General features: G+C 32.8%; 1 protein-coding gene across 15 annotated transcripts in view; it reads right to left on the bottom strand.

Moving 5' to 3' along the window:
- Positions 1–765: 765 nt before the first annotated feature.
- LOC115968134 (MADS-box protein JOINTLESS-like) overlaps positions 766–16,312 on the bottom strand; it is a 28,926-nt gene continuing 13,379 nt past the window's right edge. For 5 of the 15 annotated variants that reach the window (XM_031087401.1, XM_031087400.1, XM_031087399.1 and 2 more), the window contains 3 exons: positions 10,952–11,019; positions 10,753–10,806; positions 7,745–10,201 (listed from right to left, as the gene is read on the bottom strand). In XM_031087401.1, coding sequence (XP_030943261.1) covers positions 10,754–10,806; positions 10,952–11,019 — 121 coding nt within the window. In that variant the 3' untranslated portion in view covers positions 7,745–10,201; position 10,753. Of the gene's footprint in view, positions 853–5,257; positions 5,392–7,744; positions 10,202–10,752; positions 10,807–10,924; positions 11,020–11,860; positions 12,390–12,582; positions 12,856–16,312 lie in introns of those variants that run through there. The other 10 variants (XR_004086670.1, XR_004086669.1, XR_004086671.1 and 7 more) reach the window with 10 other exon arrangements.

Below are 16,312 nucleotides of genomic sequence, written 5' to 3'. Positions count from 1 at the left end.
CTTTTGTTATATATTGTGGTTAATTTTCCAATTTTTTAAATTAAAAAAATTAATTAATGATTGAAAAATATTTTCCAATTTTTTTTTCAAAAAAAATTAACAAAAGTTGACAGAAATTCCTTAATTGAATAAATCTGAAACTTAAAGAAGTGAAATGAACAAAAGCAAAGTTAGACAGATGACTAAAATGAATTTTAAAGAAACTTAGAGGGTATGTTTTGCATTTTAACAAAAATAATAATAATAATAAAATTTTAAATAAATAAATAAAATTCCCATAACCCAAAAAGAAGAATAGCAGCTTAACCCTTCAGCCAAGCAGACATAAAGGTCATTTTGATAGCTACCCACACATACTGAGGGTAGCCGAATTTGCCATATTTATGGTTTCAATTTCCAATCAGAAACAGAATTGAGTTGCAAAGCACAGCACACTCTAAACAATTGTATAACAAGAACATTTCATTGAGACACAAATACAACAGGGTGTATATATTATATCATATTATTGTTCAGTAAAATGATACAGATCAACAGTAGGTTATGGTTGTGTTGAATTCTATAAATTAAGACTATACGCTGTCACACTCAATGTAAGTTTCAGAAATAAGAAAATAATAATATCAACAAAAACAACACTTGTAGCAAAATTCAGCACCAATAAAATCTGTTTTTGACTGGAAGTCTGCTATTTTTCCCCAAATTGCTACCCTTGTAATCCAGTGTCCACTTCTCAAATGTACAGTCAACAAAGTCATAGTACCCACCATGCACAGAGAGTTCTCCTTTAGCCACTTTTTGTTCTATCCATGGGTAAGTGAGCAGGTTCAACAAGGAATGGTCGACTGGTTCCTGTAATAGTAACGTGTAAGAGTCTTAAGACATTCATGCAAGAACTTCTTATAAATCTGACATATTCTTATACTTTCAGAGCAACTTTCATTAGTTGCAAAAACTTTTTTATAAATCTAACAGTTTTTTTTTTTTTTTTTTTTTCAGCCATAAATCTGACATATTGTCATATTTTCAGAGCAACTTTCATTAGTTGAATGAGCTGTTCGATTTGCACAAACCTCTGACAAATGGAGACCCACCCCAAGTAAGATCTGCATACTTCTGTCCACAACCTTCATTCAAGCAGAATTAGCCTCACTTTTGAGGAACTGCCTTGTATTTCTAACCCCCAGCATATGTAAATTTTGTGCAAAAAGAGTGGCACTTTGCCAAATTTAGCCAAGAATCTAAAAGAGTGAAACCAACCCACGGAGAAGAAAAGAAGTGTTAAAAAGCACTGTGAATGGGTACGGTAAAGAAGATTTTAGGAAGAAGAAGAACAGGGAACCCTACCTTAGCTATATAGTACATCCAAGCTCATTGAGTTAGCAAATTAATTGCAACGGATGGTAGGAAATAAAGGGATTGGCCAGATTTCCTATTTTCATCTTTTGCCTTTCTTTGTTTCAAAGTTATTGTCGTTTGTAATGCTGCTGTTGTCATCTCCCACAAAACCAGAAACGAATCCACCAATGGTTTGAAGAGAGAGAAAGAGGGAATGACTGAGACCAATAGCTTTTAGAGAGAGAGAGAAAGTGACTGAGACAGAATGAACTAGGTTTAGATTTTGGGGGGGACCATTACTATAAGTTCAAGAAAATTAAGATTCCATTTATGGCCGAGCAAAGGGGCTGTCTGCAATTTCAGAATTTGGTCATATATGGTGAAATTTTGGTAAAGGGAATCTAATGAACATTTGTGGAGCATTCTAGGCATATATATATATATATATATATAACCTATACTCAATTGCTTCGCAAAAAAAAAAAAAAACTATACTCAATTATTAATTTAAATATTACCTGTGTTTGGCACCAGCTTATAATATTAGCACATTTTTAACAAAAATTTTTAATAAAAAATTAAATAGGTTGTTTCTAAATGGACACTTTAGTGTGTGATAGTCAATCTATACATACAAGTTTTTGTGCGATGGAGGATAAGGACTGGAATTAAAGTTTTCAAAAATGAGATTCATAACCATACACTTAGATTATATTAGAGTTGAATTTCTATTTCAGATCCAATATATATATATATATATATTAATATAAATAAAGGTGAAATATTATTTTGATCTACAAATTTTATCAAATTTTTGTTTTTCATTCCTCAAACTTTACTAAAAATTTATTTTTCGTCCTCAAAATTCACCAATATCAGTTCATGCAACGTTATGTAAAAATACATGATTACTATAGTAACCATATAAATTTACAGTATCACTATTTATTTTGCATTTTTTTTTATGTATTTTGAGGATGAAGAAAAAGAGTGGATGGTAGTCATTGTATATGAAGAAAAAAAACAATTTAAAAAATCAAGAATAATTGATATTTTAATTTAAAATGTTGTAAAATAGATAATCTGATATAAGTATTTTGAAAAGTGAACGAATAAAATAGAAAATATAGGTTCTTCTGTTAAAATAATAGAAATTCTTGCACCATTAATTCAAATTTTCTAAACTTTATAAAAAAATATTTTTCAATAGTTTAGAATAAAAAATAGAGGAAAAAAATTTTCAATAGTTTAGAATAAAAAAAGAAAAACTTTTTAAAGTTTAATGACAAGAACCGAAGTATTTTTAATAATTTTAGGACAAAAAGAACATTTTAATAATTTAAAAATGAAAAATAAAAAATAAATTTTTAATATAGTTTAAAGATGAAAATAATATTTTAACTTATATGTATAACAGTGAAACGTTAAAAAGTTTTATTTCTATGCATTATTTTATATGTTGAGGATTTCTTTCCGTACAAATGCCATGCCGACAGAAATCATGACATGCTTGTACCCTCGTACGCATCATGTCTCCCACCCCTCTAATTCTTGCCTTATTTACCACTCGTTTATTGCTTTTTTTAGGATTTCCCATTTCATGATTTTAATTTTGTAGTTACTCTGATAATTTTGTAGTTACTCTGTTGCTTTTTTTAAGATAAATAGTTAAATACTATACATATGCACTGACTATACGATTCTTATTACCAAAAAAATTAAAAAGACTATACGATTCAATTTCATTTCAATTTGTCTTTTGATTCTTTCTCTCTCTTATCAATGTTCTTTTTAAGGGGCTGCTTAGATACAACTTATTTTTGTTAAAACAGAAAACTGAAAATTGAAAACTAAAAACTGAAAACTCAAAATACTGTAATAAAATAATTTTTAAATAGGTGAATAGCATCGTGGGACCCGTGAACAATACGTGAACAGTGTCTTTTGTCCCTTGCACAGTGCTCACATGTGATGTTACTATTCATGCGCTAGAAAAAAAAAATGGCAGAAAACGCAAACTTGGGTTTGGAAATGTGGATCCAAACTCACACTAAGGGTCCGTTTGGATACAACTTATTTTTGCTGAAACTGAAAACTGAAAACATTGTAGCAAAATAATTTTTAAATGTGTAAGTAGTATCGTGAGACCCATTTTTAATATATTTTTATGAATAAAGTGGTTGTGGGTCTCATGAATAGTGCTGCTACAGTGTGTGAACAATATTGCTACAGTATGTGAATAGTGATAATTGTCCCCTAGCCTAAAGCAAAATGAGTATAAAAAAGAAGAAGTAAAAAACGCAAACGCAGTAGACGTGACGCGGATCCAAACACATGCTAAGTGTTTGTTGGACTAGTTTATTTTTTGTCAACTTATTTTACTATTCAGCTTATTTTTGTTACTATTTATAGGTCCCACTGCACTTTTTTGATACTATTCATGAGTTTCACTGTATTATTTCAATTAACATTTATATTTATTTACAGTATTTTCAGTAAAATTTTTTCAATTTCAACAAAATAAGCGGATCCCAAACAGACCCTAAGAGTGTATTTGGATACCGTTTATTTTGCTGAAATTGAAAAATTATTACTGAAAGTATTGTAGATAAAGGTAAAAGTTAGTTGAAATAGTATAGTGAGACCCATGAATAGTGCCAAAAAAATGTTGTGAGGCTCATGAATAGTAGTAAAAATAAGCTGAATAGTGAAATAATTTTAATTTTTAATCATAACCCAAACGCACACTAAGTTTCTTTCAGTTTGCATTTGACATTGATAAAAGTTGTCAGCTTATTTTTGCTACTATTCATGGATCTCATTGTATTCTTTCAGCTAACTTTTATCTTTATTTACAGTATTTTCAGCAAAAAAAAAAAAAATTTCAGTTTCAACAAAATAAATAGATCTCAAATAAACTCTCAGTGATTTTTCTGGTCCAAATACTACTTTCAATATTCTTCCCTCTTTTTTTTCGGGAGCACAAAAAAAAAAAAAACAAAAGGGTTATTTGAAATTTAACTTCTATTTTTGAACCCCACTATAATATGGCAGGTAAGAAAAATAGGTTAATTTCTTATTTCTTCTTTCTTTTGTTTGATATTATCATAGAAAAAAAACTAGATTTTTCTAATAGTCTTGTTAGGTTAGTTTTATGCATGAGATTCATAATAGTCTTATCATATAAATTAACAGCAAGTTGAATATAACGTATATTAAATTTACTGCTATCAAATTATAGTGATCAAATTGACAGTGACCTTAAAATAATACTTTTGCTTTAAATAAAACCAAACATGATTGCTACTAACTGAAGCCCTCAAATAAGTGGGAAAAGTTGGCGAGCATGGGTCGCAACTCATATAAGAGTCTAGATGAGAATTTTCTAGGCATGTCTAGTTGTTAGGCCTTATAAGCACAAATGCTCAATTGTCAACAAAACACCAACTCTGAGATCTATGAGTGTTTTAATCTATAGAATCCCTTGTTTTCGTTTTCTCTAGGCAAACCTAAATTGAATCAAGAGGAGAATTCGTCTCATTTACTAGTTGGTTTATGAGGTCGTGTGGAATGTTGGCTTTACAAAGCCTTGTCAGAAAGTTTAACAAAATATTCATAAGAAAGAGAGGAAATGAAAATTTTATTAGACAAAATTTCAAACTCACAAATAAAGAGATCAAGATACTACCTTGAGCACTCTCTACAACTTTTTCTCTTGAACACTTTCACACCACACCACTACCTTATTTTAGGGGGTGAAGTTACGAGAGCTGTCATTAATGTAATGACACTCCATTTCATAATAGAAAATTTTAGAAATGTAGAAAACTCAAAAACACAAATGTTATGCAATGACAATAGACACAAACAATTATTAAAAAACAAGAGACACAAATTGTTATGGAACATCAAAAGACACCTTTTGGTTTACCACTTCCAACACAGAAGCCATGCTTTGTAGATGAGATCGAACATCCCCATGCTACTCTCCTACTGCTCAGCTATAAGTCTTGTTACCATCTCCTTCTTTTTTTTGAAAGGAAGCCCTGTTACCTTATTTGCATGAGATAGTGAGAAAGTTAATACAGTTCAACCCCTAATTCATGTATAAATTTCTGTGCTCATGTCTTGCTTCATGAGATTCATATGATCAAATATACTTTCTTTTAACCACATATATTCATTCTTACACCCGGCTTCGGATGGTGTAGGAACCAAGCCCATATTAGTACTCAGTAGTAGTAAGCGCGAAGTGTATGGGCAAGATAAAGGACCCAAAGCATAGCTGCAGGGTGGCCAAGAATCTTAGCCACATTTAAGCTCCGGGAAATGAAAAGGATAATTTATAAGCTCCAGGAACGGTTTAGCTCCATTCCGCGTGGTTTTTAACCATGTAACTAAGGCCTTTGTTGGGAGTATTCAAATTTCATCATACTTTTTAAGATCTACAATTCCAAACATGATTGTATAATGGCTGTAATGGTGTTTAGAGCAACTATGTCTGTTGCTTGCAGTGAGTTAATTAGATGGCACTGCATGTGTATTGAGAGCTCCCTATTATAGGCAACGGCATTGCCATAAAGCCCAAGTGTTAGTCCATGTCTTGGCGCTTGGGCTAAAAATGTCACCGATTGTGACAGACATGCTCATCTGTAATATTACAAGCTTTGGACAGAAAGTTTGTAGGGAAATTGTTGAAAACTATTAACGCGTTTGCCAGTCTTAGTAGGGTTAACGTGGCCTTGGCTTGGGAAAGAGTCCAGAAAACATGGGCTAATATGTTAGGGTTTTTTTATTTAATTTTTTTTTATGGGATATTATGTTAGTGTTTGTTAACTACTATAAGATGAGTAATGCTCCGGATAGATTCATAACATTTTTTATAAAAGTTAAGTAGTTGACAAATTTTAAATAATTCTAATCTAAATTTATCATTAGCATCATTTTATTAGAGTAATTCTTAGATATTCTCGAAACACAAAAAAAAAAAAAAAAAATTATGCTTTCTCCTTTCATATTCTTAGTAAGATCTACTCATTAAATTTATAATGAAATCCACCATGAATATGAAAAGAACGAGCATAATTTTGTTGTATTATAAGAAAATCTAAAAAAATTTCATTTTATTATTACTATTAACTACTTGTCATCTTCACGGTTATAATTTATAAAATATTTTGTGCAAATTTTGGAGACGTTTGACTAATTGTTATAAGATGCTATTTGCCTCCCATTACCACAATCCACCTAGAGCATCGTGCTCCTAGATTCGGAGAACTACATGGACATTTTGCGTTTTAAAGGTTAAGGGACAGCACGATCAGCTTTAATTAATTATTTCCCAATGCAATCTCACTTTTTGCACTTACTGTTTCTTTATCAAATTATAGTTTTTTTAAATAGTATCTGGTTAATGTATGCCTTAGCGCTTGTATTAACCATTCATAATAAGAAAAATTTTATGAAAAATTTAAAAAGTTGTCAATCAATTAGTTACTTTTTCATTTTTTCATAAAAACTTTCCTAAAATAATTAACTAACATATGCACTTAAGGCATACATTAGTAAAACCCTTTTTAGAATACAAAAATAGCTTATTTAGCTAAAATTGAAAATTTTTTATTAAAATTAATGTAGATAAAACAAAAAACTAGTTGAAATAGTATAATGAGACCCATGAATAGTAGCTAGAATAAAACGAATAGTAAGAAAAGTAAGCCAAACTGTATAAATATGAAAAATAAAAATAAAAAAACCCTGCATTTTTTGATTAAAGTCAAACGCAACTTTAGAAAAGAATTAAAAAATAAATTAAAAATCATTCCCTCACCCCCAAAAACAGAAAAAAGAAAAAAAAAAAAAGAGAGCAATGCAGCTAGCTCTTTAGCCAAGCAGGTATAGGTCATTTTGATAGCTACCCATCAGACATCAGTCCATCATGCACAAAGGGTAGCCGACATTTACATATTTATGGTTTCAATTTCCAATCAGAAACATATTTCGGTTGAGTGCAGGGGCACAGCACACTCAAAACATTTAGATAACAAGAATATTCCATCGAGACACAAATAAAAAGTGGTGTATATATTACATCATTGTAGATTGGGAAATTTTCGATCAATTGCAAATTCCCATGTACCATCACGCATGTTCGAGAATTGCTTATTTATGTAACTTATTTACTTAGTGTGAGGTAAAAAGCTAAGAACTTAATTTTCAAAAAACTAAAAATAAGATTATTTGAAATAAAGTTAAAATAAAAAGTAGTGTAAATTCGGCAAAAATACATAATTTAATAATAATAATAAAACTAGTTTTTAATCTATTGTCAAATGTACACTATAATATGTTCAAAATGGTCAATTACAATGTGTCACATACTACTTAATGGGTCTCACTATCGTTATTCAAAACCAATGAAATATTCCAAATGTCATTGAATAAAAATTACAAAGAATACCTGAAAGCCAATCACATGCCAACACATGTTAATATTTTAATTTAAAGTGTCATAAGTAGTCTAATTAAATGCTACCATGTGTTATTTTAAATTAAGACAATTTGCCTAATCAAATGGCGATGTACATGTGTCTCTTTGAGAACCCCCTCCATTTAAATTATGAAACATGTCATCAATCAAAGTCAATCATATGCCATTAAACCTTCTCAAAATTCTTATAAATAGAGACTCCCATTGATCTTGTAGGATGACATTCATAAGTCTCAAAACTCTGCTAGAATCAAGCTCTAAAGCTTGTAAGAACTTCAAGAATTTCAACTATTGAAGGTCTGTCAAATTCCAGCTCCAATGCCACGAACAATTTCTACATCAAAATCTTCAAATACGAAGAACATTAATCCCTCCAAGCCTTAAAGTTCTACTAAAATCGAGTTCTGAAGCCTCCAAGAATTTCAATAATTTCAAGTTTTGAAGCTCTATCAAATCAAGCTCCAAAGCCCTAAAGAACTTCTACATCTAGATATTCGAATTTGATAGACATTCATCCAAATCATCCTTCCAACTATCAAAGTTCTACTGGAGTCAACTCAAAGCCCTAGAGACTTCAAGTACTCTATTCCATCAAAGTTTTATTGGATTTAAACTTTAATGCCTCCAGAAAATTCCACCACAAATCTTCAAAGACGAAGAACATTCAAATTACATGAAGAATGAGAAATCTCTAACAAGCGCACAACAAGAGATTCATTGCAATTTCATTCCAAAGGAGAAGATAGAGAAGAGAATTCACCTTATTGGCTATAATGATAGTGATTGAGCTAGAGACATGGACAATAAAAAAAGAGTACTAGTGGTTTTGTATTCGATTTGGGTGATACTGTGTTTACATTGACTTCTAAGAAGTAAACCTAAGTACGTTGCTGCTACCTCTAGTGTTTGTCATGCAACTTGGCTTAGAAGTTTGTTGAAGGAGTTGCAAAAGCTACAAGAAGAAGCTACAAAGATATTTGTAAACAATAAATCGACACTAACTCTTGCCAAGAATCTAGTCTTTCACTACCAAAGCAAGCAAGTCAATACAAGGGTGTCATTTTATTCGAGAATGTATTGCTAGAAATGAAGTTCAACTTGAGTTCCTGAAATCACATGATCATATTGCAAATATCTTCACTAAGCCACTAAAGTATGACACCTTCTACAAACTACAAGCTACAAGCCTTACTTGGAGTGATAATGAAAATAGGTTTAAGAAGGGACGTTAGAAATTAAACTTGTTTTTAATTAAAATTTCATTAATAACTGTGAGTTTAATAAGTTAAATAAATTGCAACAAATGCATGTGGGGGGTTTCTTGAAGTTATGTCTGGGATTTTATAAATATAAAAGTTTAGAAAATAAATGTAGTTGGAATTAAGAGGATAGATGGAATAGTATATATAACCGATGCATCAGAAAATTTCAAAGCAAGAGTGAAAGAAGAGAAATACAAGTGTTAAAGAGCTCTCTTACACTTCCCTCTCCACACTCTCTCCCCTTGTGGCCTTGTGTGTGCTTTGTGATTGAGTTACTTTCTTTGAGTAGCGTGAGTGTTTGGGAGTGCAAGTGAGAAAAGGGCCACTAATTATTCCAGAGTAATCCAGTGTCCACTTCTCAAATGTAGTCAACAAAGTCATTGCAGCCACCATGCAGAGAGTTCTCCTTTAGCCAGATTTTGTTCTATTTATGGGTATGTGAGCAGTTTCAACAGGGAATGGTTAACTGATTCCTGTAATAGGATCGTGTAAGAGACTTAGACACACGACATGCAAGAACTTTTTATAAATCTGCGTATTGTCTTTTCCAGAGCAACATTCATTAGCTGCATGAGCTGTTTGGTTTACACAAACTTCTCACAAATGGAGACCCACCCTTACCAAGATCAGCACCATTCTGTCTACGACCTTCATTCAAGTAGAAACTGCCTGGTATTTCTAACCCCCTGCATATGTGAATCTCGTGCATAACCTTTGTGCAAAGTTGATTTAGCCTCATTTCTAAGGAATTAGCAGGCATTCTAACCATGTCTAAAGGGAAATTTTAATAATAGTCATAAAAGCCCTCAACTTTTGTTTATTGGGTAAGGAAAAGAGAAATTTAAAGGAAAAAAAGTTTCAGAAGAGTGGCAGTCCTGTTTATAAAAGAATGCTGGGCATCTTCAATAATCCATTCAACGTGTGAAGCATAAAATGCACTTTGTGTTAGCCAAGCGATAAACATTTCTGCATTAATATTGTTATTTACCTCAAATATATGACACATGCAAAAGGCTAATATGCTCCTGTAGGCATGTACTTCATCTTGCATGCTCATAGGGGCACGAATGCCTCCACAACGACTGTGGCCGATGACTTAAATGTTCACAACCTGCAAAAGAAATTGTCCTACAATAAAAATAAAAAGAAAAAGAAGAAGCAAAACCTCCTCAAGATTTGTTGCCGAATAGCTGCCCATTTTGTTTTATATTTTAGATGCTAAACGTAGAATTGTCAAGTCATTGAATTTATATTCTTTAACTTTTCAAGAAACTTATCGTTCAGGAAATTGAAAAATTGGTATGGTTATGATTTGATAAATACTTTATGTTTAAATTCAGATTCCTAAACTATTTCTAATAAATTTTTGAAGGATATACTTTCATTTCTGAAACTTGTTTTCCAAAACACAATTTCATTCGCTTACTCGAATTTATACTTTATAGTTTTTGTAGGACTTTGGACTGTACTTCTCCATAATCATTATTTGGTCCTGGCACCCTATTTTTATGACGACATTTTATTTCCAAGTGCTTAGCGAATTATTATGTCACCTTGGCCACCATCAATAAAACAACATACATGAAACGGCATCTAGGATACATAAGTTATGAAACAAATTAAGAAGCCTATGTACTAGAATTCTAGGCACAAAATACATACCTCAAGAGAATTTACAGCAAATTCTAATGCCACATTTATTTCTGAGAGTCCACCCTGCAAAAGCAAAGAAGGAAAAAAATGAAGGGTAGAAAACTAGAAATACTTCGTGGCCTCAATTTTTTCTACTGAGAAGTAGACATTCAAAATAAATGAAATGCAATGTGATATGCACCTCAAATGGGGGAACCAAATTAGCTACCTTTCGGACCATGAATGCTTCTCCTGGTTGAAACCCCAGGATGAATGATCAGGGGCAAACCCTTGAGTCTGCACAAGCAATTATCATGAACTGTACTGGAACTCAGTTTTAATAGGCTGTATATCTATTCTGATTTTCAGAAATAAATTGAGCAAAAAAGCCATAGCTTATCCATCCAAGATGTTCTCAACATTTGTGTAACAAGTGGAATAAATTATTTGGGAAAGGATTCCGTCCCATTTAAATCGTCCAATTTCTCTAAACAGAATATCACTTCTCTAGAAATTCATGGAAATTATTAAGCATGCTATTAGTCTCACATCTGACTCTTACAACTGTTCTAGGCTTCTAGCTGAGCTGGTTCTAACTATAATATAACTGAAGCTGATCCACATTGTGTTTTTGTGTTTGTGTCAAATAATAAAACTCCAAAGCCACAGAACACCCCCCCCCCCCCAAGAGTCTAAAAATTTCATAGTTCACATGCAGAATTCGAAGAATCAGAGATGTTGCAATTGTGCCCTAATCTTTATGTAATGTCATCATTTCCAAGAGGTGTTAATAGCCTTTCTCATTCCAAAGTACTAAGAACTAGTGAAAACCCTTCATGGATCAAGTTTTTGTTTCTATTTTTAGTGATTTGAATTCAATTTTCTATGTCCCAAAAGTAAGGGGGAAAAAAAAAAAAAACCCCATTTTTCTCTATTTCACGAAGAACTTTAAAAAAGGGACCTAAAAAAGTCATTGACATTTGATTTATAAGTCTTAGCTAGCCCTAACATGTTAAACGAAAATTATGATGAGTAACTTGAGAGTGAATACCAAACTACATACATATGACGCAGTTTTGATATGTAAGCATATAATTTAAAATGTAGCTATATTAATTTACTTTCATTTTTTTCATACATATATATATATATATAGAGAGAGAGAGAGAGAGAGAGCCAAGACAACTACCGGTGAAAATGGCTGAAATTTGTGAAGTACAGGTCTTGAATTTTCTTTGGCGGCGATGGTTAAGATAATACATGCATTTTATAGGTCAAGGAAGACTATGAAATAGAAGAACAATTTACCCTAGAAAAATTCAATAAAAAGAAATAATAAAAGCACAGTGGGATCATATTATATTATGAATTATGATATCATTTTTCCCAATTTGTAGCAAGAATCTGTATTCCAAAATTATAGGAAGCACACAAGAGTTACTTGATGGAGCAAGATTTACTTGAAAGTATACATTAACAAATTTAGACCTTAAACCAAATGTACTCAAAAGCCCCATTCTTAATAAAGAAATGTGAAGGCGGACATGTAATACTTCAAAGGCAATCACACATAGATAAACAAACCTATTGCAGAATTGTGATTCAATTTCATGCCCTGAATTGTCATCAAGAACTCGAACTATGCAACTTAAGGAAGGGAGCAAACCCTACAAACATAAGCACAATTGTCAAAGTATAAATATATATGTTGTTTGAGGATTACCATGTCATCGATATTGGAAGAAATTACTGGAATTACTAATACTTTTGCTGCTCTTCAAGCATCTGAGTTCCAGTTCATCTTATGCAAATTATCAATAGTATGTCTTGCCAAGATCAGTCTCTACTGTACAAGCAACCTTTCCCATCACCTTCTACTTTATTTTCCATTGAAACAAATTTGATTTATCCATAAACATGATTTAGCATCCAAAATTTACCACATACATACTCTCTTTGAATCAACTGATGGAAATAAATTGGTCTTACAGAAACTTAATTACAACTCTGAGCTAGGATTTATATTTACTTCGACATGGCTTTTTTTTTTTTTTCTTTTGTATTTGAGAAAAGGGAATCCGTGTATGCTTCTTCATCTTCACTATACTTCAAATTCATTTAGGGAAAGGTAGCCTGCAAGACATAGAAACATGCACTAAGGCAAACGGTTTCTCTATAGTAGCAGCATGCATTTCTTGGCATGCAGTCAATGATGAGATTTTTTTTTTAAATTTTTTTTTATACAAGATAGAAATTCTACTCTAGCCTAATCTAAGTGTATATGTGTATGAAACTCTCTCTTGGAGACTTGAACCCTAGTCCTTACCCCCCTACACCTCACAAGCACTTATACCTGTGGAGTGACCATCGCACTAAGGGTATGCGGTGGTGTCAATGATGATAGTTAAGTTGCTACACAAACAAACAAATTGTTCAATGATGAGTTGAAAGTGACATCACCTTGTGGTTGCAACCATTAATTTCGCCACCAAATTTATCTTTCAGTACCAAATAAGCCCAGATTTACTTTAAAATGGATTTAAGAATATATTGTTAGAAGTTTAACTTGTTTTTAATTAACCTTTCATAAATAAGTAGGAGTTTCATAAGTTAAATGTAGTGGGAGGTATATTGACGTTATGTGTGGGATTTATAAATGTAAGAGTTAGAAAAATAAATGTAGTGGGAGTTAGAGGTTGGATGGTGTACTATATAAACCTATTCATCCATCAAGTTCTATGCAAGACTTGAAGAGAAATATAAAACATTAAAGTGTTCTAACTCTTCCCTCTCCACTCGCTCCCTTTATTTAATTTGTGAGTGTGAGTCTCTTCTATACACTAAGTAGTGTGTGAGAGTAAGAGAGGAAAGGCCCATCAATATTTTTTTGTTTTATTTCCAACAAAGTGGTATCAGAGCCAATCGGTTCATGGTGAGAATGGCTATTGCCAATGGGATGGTGTCATTCCAATTTGCTTGACTTACCAAACAAAACTTTGCAAATTAGAGTATCCGAATGAAGGCGTTGCTCGGATCCCAAGATGCGTGGGAGATTGTGGAGAAAGGTTATGTGGAGTCACAAGATGAAGAATCTTTGACTCTAAACTAAAAGGAAGCCTTACAAAAGGCTCGGAAGAAAGATCAACAAGCTCTTACGTTGATTTATCAAGGTTTGGATGAAATCATGTTCGAGAAAGTCACAAATGCAACTTCATCTAAGCAAGCATGGGAGATTCTTAAAAACTCTCTAACAGGATTTGATAAAGTGAAGAAAGTTCGCCTTCAAACATTGAGAGGCAAGTTTGAAGGTTTGCCCATGGAAGAATGTAAGGGCCCGTTTGGTAAGAGATTTCTAGTACTGTTGTTTGTATTTTTTGAAAATACATGTGGGTGAAAAAGTGTGAAAATACGTATAATATTGTTTAAACACAAAAAACTGTTGTTTAAACAACAGTAACAAACAGGTCATGAATCTATCTAAGATTATTTTTCAAGGGTGTTAGCAATTATAAATCAATTAAAGAGATATGGTGAGAACTTGGATGATGTTCGTGTGGTAGAAAAATTCCTACGGTCATTAACTTCTAAGTTTGACTATATCGTTGTGGTGACTAAGGAATCAAAAGACTTGGAGTCAGTGACCATTAACCAGCTCATGGGATCATTACAAGCCCATGAAGAAAGGCTTAATAAGAAGAAGCAAGAACCTTTGGAGCAAGTCCTACAAGCAAAGCTCACCTTGAATGAGAAAGGGTGGCGTGGAAGTAGCCAAAGAGGCCAAGGACATGGATGTGGTAGAGGGAGAGGATCTGGAGGAAGGAATGGTCAAAACTCTCCCAATTATGAAGAGAAGGGTCAAAGTTCACAATCCACAAGAGATCATGGAAGATGAAGTTTCTCAAGACCATACAGAAGAAGGTATGATAAGTCTAACATTAAATGTTATAATTGTCAAAAATATGGACATTATGCTTCTAAATGTAAAAATGCCGCTGACACTGTTGAGGAGAAAACTAACAATATTGAAGATAAGAATGAAGAAGTGGAGCCGACTTTATTGTTGGCATACAAAGAAGAAGACAGAGAAGAAAATGGTGCGTGGTATCTTGACTCTGGTGCTAGCAACCATATGTGTGGGAATAAAAGGATGTTTATGGAGATTGATGAATCGGTGGTCGGGAATGTTACCTTTGGTGACTCATCCAAAGTTTCAGTGAAGAGGATCGGTAAAATTCTTATCCGTTTAAAGAAAGAAGATCATCAATTTGTTTTTGATGTATATTGTGTGCCAAGCATGAAAACTAATATTTTGATTATGGGACAACTCCTTGAGAAAAACTATGATATACAGTTGAAAGATCATAGTTGCTTAATAAGGGATCATAAAAATAATGTGATGGCTAATGTGCCTATGACAAGAAATAGAATGTTCTTGTTAAATATTCAACATGATGTTATTAGATGTCTGAAGGCTTGTTTTAAAGATTCTTCTTGGCTTTGGCATCTAAGATTTGGGCACTTAAACTTTGGAGGACTACAGTTGTTGGCAAAGACGATAATGGTGAGAGGATTGCCTTACATTGAGCATCCTAACCAGCTTTGTAAAGGATGTCTCCATGGCAAGCAATCAAGGAAGAGCTTTCCAAAAGAAGCTAGTACAAGAGCAACCAAGTCATTGCAACTTGTTCATACTGATGTGTGTGGACCTATCAAGCCATCATCACTTGGTAAAAGTAACTACTTTCTTCTCTTTATTGATGATTTTAGTAATTAAGGCCTTAAGATCTGATAGAGGAGGCAAATTCACATCAAATGAATTCAAAGAATTTTGTGAAGCAAATGGGATTTGCTGCCCTCAAACAGTTCCAAGGTCACCGCAACAGAATGGTGTAGTAGAAAGAAAGAATCATTCAATTCTTAATATGGCCAAAAGCATGTAGAAGAGCAAGAAAATGCCTAAAGAATTTTGGGCTGAAGCTATAGATTGTGCAATCTATTTGTCCAATTGTTGCCCCACAAGAAGTGTACAAGAAAAAACCCCACAACAAACTTGGAGTAGGAAGAAGCCTACAGTTTCCAATCTTTGTGTATTTGGGAGCATTGCTTATGCACATGTACCAAATTAAGAGAGATCCAAGCTAGATGATAAAAGGAAGAAGTATGTGTTCATTGGCTATGATCCAAGCTCTAAGGGCTATAAGCTTGAGCACTGGAAAAGTCATTGTTAGTCGAGATGTGGAATTCAATGAAGAAGACACATGAGAATGGAGCAACCAAGAAGAAGAGAAGTATGATTTCTTTCCTCTATTTGAAGAGGAAGATCAAGGGAATGAAGTTCAAGAAGAGCCTATCACTCCACCTCCATCACCAGCAGCATCATCTCTCATTCATGAAAGTCCATCATCGTCATTACTAGAAGGAAGTTCTAGTGAAAGACCAAGAAAAATGAGAAGTCTCCAGGATCTTTATGATTCAACAGAGATTATAGATGGTTTAACACTTTTTTGTCTATTTGCTGATTGTGAACCTACAAGGATTTGAAGAAGCGGTGCGAGACAAAAAATGGAGAGATGCTATGGACGAAGAGATC

The sequence above is a fragment of the Quercus lobata genome, chromosome 11 (genome assembly GCF_001633185.2).
Source record: "Quercus lobata isolate SW786 chromosome 11, ValleyOak3.0 Primary Assembly, whole genome shotgun sequence".
NCBI classification, from domain to species: domain Eukaryota; kingdom Viridiplantae; phylum Streptophyta; class Magnoliopsida; order Fagales; family Fagaceae; genus Quercus; species Quercus lobata.
The sequence above is the reverse complement of the archived record's forward strand: the minus strand, read 5'-3'. Positions and strand labels throughout refer to the sequence as shown.